The sequence below is a fragment of the Aquarana catesbeiana genome, linkage group LG04 (assembly GCF_042186555.1).
Source record: "Aquarana catesbeiana isolate 2022-GZ linkage group LG04, ASM4218655v1, whole genome shotgun sequence".
Lineage (NCBI taxonomy): Eukaryota > Metazoa > Chordata > Amphibia > Anura > Ranidae > Aquarana > Aquarana catesbeiana.
In genome coordinates this window covers 81176379-81188770 of record NC_133327.1, presented here as the reverse complement: position 1 = coordinate 81188770, position 12392 = coordinate 81176379, and the positions used below count along the sequence as shown (strand labels likewise).

General features: G+C 41.5%; 1 protein-coding gene across 1 annotated transcript; it reads left to right on the top strand.

The window, feature by feature from the left end:
* The first annotated feature begins 646 nt into the window (after window positions 1-646).
* Window positions 647-3012, top strand: LOC141141389 (uncharacterized). The gene is made up of 2 exons (XM_073629047.1): window positions 647-1056; window positions 1339-3012. Exons 1-2 carry the CDS (start codon window positions 655-657, stop codon window positions 2002-2004), a joined length of 1068 nt encoding a protein of 355 aa, XP_073485148.1. The 5' UTR covers window positions 647-654; the 3' UTR covers window positions 2005-3012.
* Window positions 3013-12392: the final 9380 nt, after the last annotated feature.

The window sequence follows — 12392 nt, the reverse complement described above, 5'->3', positions numbered from 1 at the left end:
CGTAACAAAAATGGGCGGAGAACATGAGTTAATTTCGAACGTCAGGGGCGGGCGACGCAGGCGGAGTTTCACACATGCGTAGTGTATAAAGAGGGGCCTTGCGCACGTGTCGTACGTACGTTCTGTGCGTCGAATTAGGGGGCGGAGAACATGAGTTAATTTCGAACGTCAGGGGCGGGCGACGCAGGCGGAGTTTCACACATGCGTAGTGTATAAAGAGGGGCCTTGCGCACGTGTCGTACGTACGTTCTGTGCGTCGAATTAGGGGGCGGAGAACATGAGTTAATTTCGAACGTCAGGGGCGGGCGACGCAGGCGGAGTTTCACACATGCGTAGTGTATAAAGAGGGGCCTTGCGCACGTGTCGTACGTACGTTCTGTGGTAGGTGATAGTGGACCTGGACGTTACAAAACGAAGGTAATTTTAGATATATTTTTTTTTATTTTTTTGGTTTTTATGGTCATGACTTTGTAGCAAGCGGCCTATATGGCTTGATAGATTGATGAGGCCTACATAGGGAGAAGATGATGAGGGGTTATCCGAAACCTATAATAAAAGTGTTTTTTGTCTTGTGACTTCATCTTTTCCAGATATAATGAATCCCCTATTTAAGGATCCAGAGTTCCTTACATCTTTTATTCCAAATATCAAGAGATGAGGAATTTGTGGGAGGTGAAACACCCTCAGTATTATGCTAAGCATGTGAGGAAGTCAACGCTGGAGAGACTTCTGGCCTTTGTCCAGGCGACCATCCCGGAAGCAACAATGGAGACATTGCTCAAGAAAATTGGGGGCTTGAGGAACATGTATAAGAGGGAGCATAAGAAGATCCAGGAATCAAGGAGATCAGGAGCATCAGCAGATGATGTTTATGTACCCAGGCTGTGGTACTACAATCAACTCCGTTTTCTGGATGACCAGAATGAAGCCAGGCCATCACTTTCAACCCTTCCCTCCACCCTTCCCTCCACCCTTCCCTCCACCCCAGCAGAGGCTGATGAGGAGCAAGCTGGGTCTTCCATCCTGGATGAACCAGATATGACCATCTGGAGTCAGGTAAATGATTTAAACAAATATTTACTGTACTAATATTAATGATGTTAACTGGATGTTATAATTGTCTAAAATAATTTGGCACTCAAAATTGGGTATACATATCAATTGACAGTAGTGGCTAAATATGTTTGGCACCTGCTTGAAATAATTATGGTGTCTGATTAGACTCTTTTATTAAAGAGAAGTATTCACATTGAATTTGCTATTCATGAGAAGCAAACTGTGTGTCATTGATGAAGCCAAAAAAATATACTCAAACTATTGTCCTTTTTTTATACACAGGATGAGTCCATCCAGGAGGAATGTGGGGAAAGTGGAAGGCAGGAGGAGACCAGGCCCATGGACAGCCTGGAGGAGGCCGGATTCACCATCATCCTGGAGGAGGCTGGGCCCAGTGTCAGGCAGGAGGTGGCTGCTCCCAGTGAGGTGGCTGCTCCCAGTGAGGTGGCTGCTCCCAGTGAGGTGGCTGGGCCCAGTAGAAGCCTGACCGAATCCCAAGTGCCTCCCCTCCACCTTCCCAAAAAAAGGGCCAGGAAGGGGATGGTCACACAGGACGCATCCCTGCGCCTCATGCAAGAGGCCACCCGTTTTTTAAAAAGCCCCCCCGAAGCGGAAGAATCCTATGGCTGCTACTTAGCCAGCAGGCTTCTTCAGATGGATTGGGAGCAGCGCCTCATTTGTGAGCGCCTATTTGGGGAAACAATCCATAAGGGGCTGCAGGGCACGCTAACACAAAACACCCAACTACATGAGGCAGCCCCCCTCCTCCTCCTCCTCCTCCTCCTCCTCCTCCTCCTCCTCCTGCCACAACTGAAACACCAGAGCCACAGCCTCAAAAGAAGGCTACAGGGAAGGCTGCAGGGCAGCGTGGAGGAAAGGCTGCAGGGAAGAGAAGAAAATGATGACCTGGGTTCAGTCTGGTCTGACAGAAGACGCAGGCTGTTGTAGGACCACAGTCTGGGGACATCTAGATCATCTGCTGGTGCTGTTGATCTCTGGGATTCTTGGACCAGATTGTGCTCCCTCTTATATGGACTCCTCAAGATCCCAATTTTCTGGTACACCGACTTTTTCCAGCGTTGACTTCCTCTTTATTTTATTTGGACCATGAATAAATGGATCTTTTTTGAGTTTAGCAAAAGACTTTATGTGTTTTCTTTGAAATCATTGATTTTACACACAATGTTAAATTAACAAGGGACAACAATCTCATTGAGTTTGAAAAAAAACACACCAAAAATACATTACTAATGTTAATAATGTTCAAGTGGTAAGTCTTGAAAATCCAAAAAATTACTGAACCAAAAACGGTGCTTTGGGTTAACTTTATCTAAAAACTAAAAAATAAACACTATAAAAAAAAAAAAATAATAATAATGGGTTCTTTGTGTTAACTTTACAAACCTAAAAAAAAATAAAAAAATAAAAAATAAAAAGGGGAAAAAGTATTATTAGTATGGAAACATTGTTTTAAAAAGGCATACTATATCATTCATGAGATCAAAGAGAAAAAGAATCCAGAAATCAGTTTGGGAGAACTCTGATTATGAACAGCAAAACACCTTCGTTCTTTAGAGCCTTCGTAAAGAAGAAATAAAATGCGCTGCATTGAACGATCACAGATTTTGCAGCGTGATGAATGTGCTACCTACAATACGAACACTAGTTTTACTAGACCGAGTGCTTCCGTTTAGTTTTTGCTTATGAGCATGCGTCGTTTTTTTGTCCGTCGGACTAGCATACAGACGAGCGGACTTCGGGTCCGTCGTACTTACGACGTAAAGATTTGAAGCATGCTTCAAATCTAAAGTCCGTCGGATTTGAGGCTAAAAAAGTCCGTTGAAAGTCCGGAGAAGCCCACACACGATCGGATTACCAGCCACCTTTAGTCCGTCAGCGTCCGTTGGACTTTTGTAGACGAAAAGTCCGACCGTGTGTACGCGGCATAAATGAGACCTTAAGCTCACCACTCACATTACTGTAAAATCACCTTTAGATCTACCAACAATGTAGTGACTGGCTGGATACAGATTGATTAAATAGTAGACTGTGTTACTTTGTTTTGGTAAATCTAAGTCGATTGTAAAAAGATTGTAGGGTCAGACTGTAATGTGTATGATGAGCCTAAAACAGTAAGATGCCACACTATGCAGGGCAATTAATCCTGAATGACACTACAAACAATAACTAAATATGTGTACTCACTGAAAAGACATTAGGGTTTCCCTTGAAATGTCCTTCCCATAAAATACTGGCTGGTATCTCAGCAGTTTTACTAACAATGACAAATTAAATGTCCAGCAGTCCCACTGCTGCACTGGTAGCCAGCTGGCTTGTGGCGAGCCGTGCGGCTGGATGTTGTTCTGAGATTGCGCTGTGTTTTATTGCCTCTTAGGCATTTATATTATGCAGCAATTCGTCAATGCAGCAAATGATCAACGCTCCCCTCCATTCACGTACTGCTGTGTTCATGAGGAATAATGATGGTTGGATCGTTTTATCCAGAGAATGGTTACACGCTCTGTATTGTTGCTGACTATAGACTGATATGTGCACAAGACTGATAATTGGCCAGTGCTGCAGTCTGCATATGCGCTGACTCAAGCCAATTGTAAACAGCAAATAATCTTATAAATCTTGATTGTCTGTCTGATTACTGAGGTGACATAGCGCTTACGTGGATGGAAAAACAAGAACAAAGTGATTTATAATTGCAGTGAATTTCAGATAGCTTTATACATCAGTTTATTCCACCTCATTTCAGTTTAATTTAAGGGGTAGGCCACTTTTATTTAGAAGAAAAAAAACTTAAAAAAAATATACATATAAATATATATATATACCGTATCTCACAAAAGTGAGTAAACCCCTCACATTTTTGTAAATATTTTATTATATCTTTTCATGTGACAACACTGAAGAAATGACACTTTGCTACAATGTAAAGTAGTGAGTGTACAGCTTGTATAACAGTGTAAATTTGCTGTCCCCTCAAAATAACTCAACACAACCATTAATGTCTAAACCGCTGGCAAGAAAAGTGAGTACACCCCTAAGTGAAAATGTCCAAATTGGCCCAATTAGCCATTTTCCCTCCCCAGTGTCATGTGACTCGTTAGTGTTACAAGGTCACTGGTGTGAATGGGGAGCAGGTGTGTTAAATTTGGTGTTATCGCTCTCACTCTCTCATACTGGTCACTGGAACTTTAACATGGCACCTCATGGCAAAAAACTCTCTGAGGATCTGAAAAAAAGAATTGTTGCTCTACATAAAGATGGCCTAGGCTATGAGAAGATCGCCAAGACCCTGAAAGTGAACTGCAGCACGGTGGCAAAGACCATACAGCGGTTTAACAGGACAGGTTCCACTCAGAACAGGCCTCGCCATGGTCGACCAAAGAAGTTGAGTGCACATGCTCAGTGTCATATCCAGAGGTTGTCTTTGGAAAATAGATGTATGAGTGCTGCCAGCATTGCTGCAGAGTTTGAAGGGGTGAGGGGTCTGCCCGTCAGTGCTCAGAACATATGCTGCACACTGCATCAAATTAGTCTGCATGGCTGTCGTCCCAGAAGGAAACCTCTTCTAAAGATTATGCACAAGAAAGCCTGCAAACAGTTTGCAGTTTGAAGACAAGCAGACTAAGGACATGAATTACTGGAACCATGTGCCGTGGTCTGATGAGACCAAGATAAACCTATTTGGTTCAGATGGTGTCAAGCGTGTGTGGCGGCAACCAGGTGAGGAGTAAAAAGACAAGTGTGTCTTGCCTACAGTCAAACATGGTGATGGGAGTGTCATGGTCTGGGGCTGCATGAGTGCTGCCGGCACTGGGGAGCTTCAGTTCATTGAGGGAACCATGAATGCCAACATGTACTGTGACATACTGAAGCCGAGCATGATCCCCTCCCTTTCGGAGACTGGACCATAGGGCAGTATTCCAACATGATAACGACCCCAAACACACCTCCAAGACGACCACTGCCTTGCTAAAGAACCTGAGGGTAAGGTGGAGGAGGACAAGGTCTCTAACTTCCACCAGTTCTGTGATGTCGTCATGGAGGAGTGGAAGAGGACTCCAGTGGCAACCTGTGAAGCTCTGGTGAACTCCAAGCCCAAGAGGGTTAAGGTAGTGCTGGGAAAATAATGGTGGCCACACAAAATATTGACACTTTGGGCCAAATTTGGACATTTTCACTTAGGGGTATACTCACTTTTGTTGCCAGCGGTTTAGACATTAATGGCTGTGTGTTGAGTTATTTTGAGAGCACAGCAAGATTACACTGTTATACAAGCTGTACACGCACTACTTTACATTGTAACAAAGTGTCATTTCTTCAGTGTTGTCACATGAAAAGATATGATAAAATATTTACAAAAATGTTTTCCACATTTTGTCATGTTACAACCAAAAACGTAAATGTATTTTATTGGGATTTTATGTGATTTTATGTGATAGACCAACACAAAGTGCTTTAATTTGAGGGTAATTACATCCAAATCAGGTGAACGGTGTAGGAATTACAACAGTTTGTATATGTGCCTTCCACTTTTTAAGGGACCAAAAGTAATGGGACAGATTAACAATCATCCATCAAACTTTCACTTTTTAATACTTGGCTGCAAATCCTTTGCAGTCAATTACAGCCTGAAGTCTGGAATGCATAGACATCACCAGACGCTGGGTTTCAACCCTGGTGATGCTCTGCCAGGCCTCTACTGCAACTGTCTTCAGTTCCTGCTTGTTCTTGGGGCATTTCCCCTTCAGTTTTGTCTTCAGCAAGTGAAATGCATGCTCAATCGGATTCAGGTCAGGTGATTGACCTGGCCATTGCATAACATTCCACTTCTTTCCCTTAAAAAAACTCTTTGGTTACTTTCGCAGTATGCTTCGGGTCATTATCCATCTGCACTGTGAAACGCCGTCCAATGAGTTCTGAAGCATTTTGCTGAATATGAGCAGATAATATTGCCCGAAACACTTCAGAATTCATCCTGCTGCTTTTGTCAGCAGTCACATCATCAATAAATACAAGAGAACCAGTTCCATTGGCAGCCATACATGCCCACGCCATGACACTACCACCACCATGCTTCACTGATGAGGTGGTATGCTTTGGATCATGAGCAGTTCCTTTCCTTCTCCATACTCTTCTCTTCCCATCACTCTGGTACAAGTTGATCTTGGTCTCATCTGTCCATAGGATGTTGTTCCAGAACTGTGAAGGCTTTTTTAGATGTTTGGCAAATTCTAATCTTGCCTTCCTGTTTTTGAGGCTCACCAATGGTTTACATCTTGTGGTGAACCCTCTGTATTCACTCTGGTGAAGTCTTCTCTTGATTGTTGACTTTGACTAACATACACCTACCTCCTGGAGAGTGTTCTTGATCTGGCCAACTGTTGTGAAGGGTGTTTTCTTCACCAGGGAAAGAATTCTTCAGTCATCAACCACAGTTGTTTTCCGTGGTCTTCTGGGTATTTTGGTGTTGCTGAGCTCACCAGTGTGTTCTTTCTTTTTAAGGATGTTCCAAACAGTTGATTTGGCCACACCTAATGTTTTTGCTATCTCTCTGATGGGTTTGTTTGTTTTTTTCAGCCTAATGATAGTGAAAGCTCTTTGGATCTCATATTGAGAGTTGACAGCAACAGATTCTAGGCATGTGCAATTTGTTTTGTTCCAAATTCGTTTTTTAACGAATTTCAACAAATTCGTTAATTCGGGAATATCCGAATTAACGAAAACCTGTGTAACAAATTTTTTCCGAATATTCGTAAATTCGATAAAATTGGACATTCCTAAATTCGGACATTCGTACATTCGCAATTTACGAATGTACATTCTTACATTCGTACATTAGTAAATTAGTGAATTCGTAAATTTGTAAATTCGAAAATTCAGAAATCTGAAATAATAGTTAACTAATAATAACTTAACTGTTAGTAATTACTAGTAACTTTTAAATTATAGGTATTGTAATTTCCTTTCAAATTTGGCTGTTAGTGAACGTAACACATACAAATTTATCCGAAGTTATGAATGATCCCAAAAAACGGAATGGAACGTAATGAATTAATAATAATAAATAACAATAATAACAACGTTTTATTATTATTATTTATTATTAATTTGTTCCGTTCCATTTGTTTAGATGCAGCATTTGTTTTGGATAATTCGTAACTTCGGATAAATTGGTATTTGTTTTGTTCACTGACAGTCAAATTATGAAAGGAAATTACAATACCTATAATTTAATAGTTAGTTACTATTTCAGATTTTTGAATTTTCGGGTTTTTGGATTTTCAAACTTCGAATTTACAAATTTCCGAATTTTCTAATTTACAAATGTACGATTTTACGAATTTACGAATGTACAAATGTAAAAATGTACGAATGAACGAATGTTCGAATTTACGAATGTACGAATGAACGCATTTACGAATTTACGAATGAACAAATTTACGAATCGCAATCATAACGAATGACCCGAAAAACGAAAAAAATAATAAACGAATGAAACGAAAAAAATGAACAAATTTTTTGGCTGTGCACATGTCTAACAGATTCCAAATGCAAATAGCACACTTTAAATGAACTCTGGACCTTTTATCTGCTCCTTGTAAATGGGATAATGAGGGAATAACACACACCTGGCCATGGAACAGCTGAGCAGCCAATTGTCCCATTGTCCCATTACTTTTGGTCCCTTAAAAAGTGGGAGGCACATATACAAATTGTTGTAATTCCTACACCGTTCACCTGATTTGGATGTAAATACCCTCAAATTAAAGCTGAAAGTCTGCAGTTAAAGCACATCTTGTTTGTTTCATTTCAAATCCATTGTGTTGGTGTATAGAGCCAAAAAGATTAGAATTGTGTCGATGTCCCAATATTTATGGACCTGACTGTATGTCACGTTTATTTGTAAAAAAAATTGAAAACCATTTATCATTTTCCGTCCTCTTCACAATTATGTGCCACTTTGTGTTGGTCACATAAAATCCCCATAAAATACATTTTATTTTTTGTTGACGTGGTTGACATGACAAAACGTGACAAAATGTGGAAAATTTCAAGGGGAATGAATACTTTTTCAAGGCACTGTATATGTGTATATAATATACACTCACCAGCCACTTTATTAGGCACACCTTGCTAGTACTGGGTTCGACCCCCTTTTGCCTTCAGAACTGCTTTAATTCTTCATAGCATAGATTCAACAAGGTGTTGGACATACATGCCTCAGAGATTTTGGTCCATATTGACATGATAGCATCACGCAGTTGCTGCAGACTTGTCGGCTTCACATCCATGATGTGAATCTCCCATTCCACCACATCCCAAAGATGCTCTACTGGATTGAGATCTGGTGACTGTGGAGGCCATTGGAGTACAGCGACCTTATTGTCATGTTCAAGAAACCAGTGGTGAGATGATTTGAGCTTTGTTACATGGTGCATTATCCTGCTGGAAGGAGCCATCAGAAGATGGGTACACTGTATTCATAAAGGGATGGACATGGTCAGCAACAATACTCAGGTAGGACGTGGCATTTCAACGATGCTCAATCGGTAAAAAGGGGCTCAAAGTGTGCCAAGAAAATATCCCCCACACTATTACACCACAAGCCTGAAGCATTGATACAAGGCAGGATGGATCCATGCTTTCATGTTGTTTACACCAAATTCTGACCCGACCATCTGAATGTCGCAGTTGAAATCGAGACTCATCAGACCAGGCAACTTTTTTCCAATCTTCTGTTGTTCAATTTTAGTGAGCCTGTGCAAATTGTAGCCTCAGTTTCCTGTTCTTAGCCAACAGGAGTGGCCCCCGGTGTGGTGTTCTGTTGCTGTAGCCCATCAGCTTCGAAGTTTGATGTATTGTGCATTCAGAGATGGTATTCTGCATACCTTGGTTGTAATGAGTGGGTATTTGAGTTACTGTTGCCTTTCTATCATCTCAAACTAGTCTGCCCATTTTCTTCTGACCTTTGACATCAACAAGGCATTTTCCTCCACACAACTGCCGCTCACTGGATATTTTCTCTTTTTCCAACCATTCTCTGTAAACCCTAGAGATGGTTGTGCGTGAAAATCCCAGTAGATCAGCAGTCTTTGAAATACTCAAACCAGCCCGTCTGGCACCAACAACCATGGTCACTTAAAGGAACACTAAAGGTAAATTTTTTTTTTTTTTTAAATAACAAACATGTTATACTTACCTCCACTGTTCAGCTCATTTTGCACAGAGTGGCCCTGAACCTGGTCTTCTGGGGTCCCTCGGCGGCTGTTTCAGCTCCTCCCCGCAAGAACTAATCACCTTCATGCCAGCTCCCTCGCATGGTGGTGAGCTCTTGCGGGCGCGCTCCCGTGATACAGCAGGCGGCCATAGCCGCTCACTGTATCACTCGGCCCTCCCCCCGACGTGCTGCGTCATTGGATGTGATTGACAGCAGCGTGAGCCAATGGCTGCGCTGCTTTCAATCCATCCACTCTAGCCAATCAGCGGTCAGGCTGATCAACAAAGAGGATGTCGGGGGCGAGCGCGGGACTTTCAAGGGCTCAGGTAAGTAAAACGGGGGGGCTGGGGGGGCCGGCATTGTCAGATGTTTTTTCACCTTAATGCATAGAATGCATTAAGGTGAAAAATTGTTTACCTTTACAACCCCTTTAAATCCCCTTTCTTTCCCATGCTGATGTTCGGTTTGAACTTCAGCAAGTCATCTTCACCACGTTTAGATTCCTAAATGCATGTGATTGGCTGATTAGCAATTTGTGTTACCATGCAATTGAACAGGTGTACCTAATAAAGTGACTGGTGAGTGTGTGTATATAAAACAAATACACACACACGCGCGTGCACACACTGTGTAAACATAAATTATGACCATCTACCTAATAATGAATAGGCCCCCTTTTTGCCTTCAAAACAGCCATGACCCAGTGAGGCATGGATGCCACTAGACCTCTGAAGGTATGCTGTGGTGTCTGTCACCAAGTCCTGTAAGTTGGGAGCTGGGATCTGGAGAATTTGGAGGCCAAGTCAACTCCCCAAACCCATTGTTGTGTTCCTCAGACTATTCTTGAACCATTTTTGCAGTGTGGCAGGGCGAATTATCCCGCTGAAAGAGGTCACTGCCATCAGGGAATACAGTTTCCATGAAGAGGAGTTCTTAGCCACTAACAATGTTTAGGTAGGTGGTACGTGTCAAAGTAACATCCACATAAATGGCAGGAACCAAGGTTTTCCAGCAGAACATTGCCCAAAGCATCACACTGCCTCTGTCGGCTTGCCATCTTCCCATACTGCATTCAGCTGCCACCTCTTCCCCAGGTAAGCGATGCACATGCACCCGGCTATCCACATGATGTAAAAGAAAACATGATTCAGATCAGACCACTTTCTACCATTGGTGCTGTGTGTGTGGATGCGCTGCTTCCATCTAAATACGCTTATATCCTGTCTATAAAGTGCAAACTTATTCCATATACAACCTAAGATCATATGCAATCAATAAAGATTTTTTTTTTTACATATCAAAAATTATAAAATTTATAAAAGTTCAATAATTCAATAATGTGTGTCACATAATAGCAAAGTCTCCCAGTGATGCGTTCAAATCTTCTGTCAATTGCCGTGATTGGCGTGCGCTTGTAATAATACAATGTGCTAGTGACTTAGTGCTCCACCTCCACCTGTGAGATTGGCCACTCACCGGATATTCCTTTAAAACTACACCTTTGGTTCATTCATGGGGATAACCACTCCACTCAAAGGGAACTTCTTCAACAGATATAATTGGACCATAATGTTCCTCATGAAACATGAATAAAAACGATCATCGCGCAATACCGTTAATACTGTTTATTATAAACACAAAGTAAAAACTGTGCACTCACATTTATGTGTGCCCCCCAGCCGGCACAAAGCTATTCCAACAGTTAGGGACGGGTAGGTATAGCCACCTAGTTCCAATACGTGATCCAATACGAACGGGATTGGTGAGGACGCGAACAGGCAAGAGGGGAGGAACGGAGGTCGCACAGCACACATAGGCGAACTAGGTGGCTATACCTACCCGTCCCTAACTGTTGGAATAGCTTTGTGCCGGCTGGGGGGCACACATAAATGTGAGTGCACAGTTTTTACTTTGTGTTTATAATAAACAGTATTAACGGTATTGCGCGATGATCGTTTTTATTCATGTTTCATGAGGAACATTATGGTCCAATTATATCTGTTGAAGAAGTTCCCTTTGAGTGGAGTGGTTATCCCCATGAATGAACCAAAGGTGTAGTTTTAAAGGAATATCCGGTGAGTGGCCAATCTCACAGGTGGAGGTGGAGCACTAAGTCACTAGCACATTGTATTATTACAAGCGCACGCCAATCACGGCAATTGACAGAAGATTTGAACGCATCACTGGGAGACTTTGCTATTATGTGACACACATTATTGAATTATTGAACTTTTATAAATTTTATAATTTTTGATATGTAAAAAAAAATCTTTATTGATTGCATATGATCTTAGGTTGTATATGGAATAAGTTTGCACTTTATAGACAGGATATAAGCGTATTTAGATGGAAGCAGCGCATCCACACACACAGCACCTGTAGTATATCTCTATGAGAAGTTTTTTTGGATGCAGCAGCTAAGGCAATTACAAGTAAAGTAATTAGGAGATTTTGTTTTTGGTTTTGCGCCGGTGACACACACACACTTTCTACCATTGTTCCATGGTTCAGTTCTGATGCTCACGTACCCTTTGTAGGTGCTTTTGGCTGTGGACACAGCTCAGCATGGGCACCCTGACCTGTCTGCAGCTACGTAACCCCATACACAACAAACTGCAATGACCATTTTTTTCTGCTTTCAACACATCAACTTCAGGCAACATGTTTACATGCTGCCTAATATGTCCCATCAACCTTCAGATGCCATTGTAATGAGATAATCAATGTTATTCACTTAGCCTGTATGTAGTGATAAAGTTATGGCTGATCGGTGTATATACAGTTAGGTCCATATATATTTGGACACAGGCACAATTTTCATACTTTTGGCTCTGTATACCACCAGGATAGAATTAAAATGAAACAATCCAAATTAATTTTAAGTGCAAACTTTCAGCTTTAATTCAAGGGATTGAACGTAAATATCAAGTACAAATTTTAGGAACTGCAACCATTTTTATACACAGTCACTCCATTTTTAGGGGCTCAAATGTAATTGGACAAATTAATATAATCATAAATAATATGTTCATTTTTAATATTTTGTTGAGAATCCTTTACTGGCAATGACTGTCTGAAGTCTGGAACTCATGGACATTAC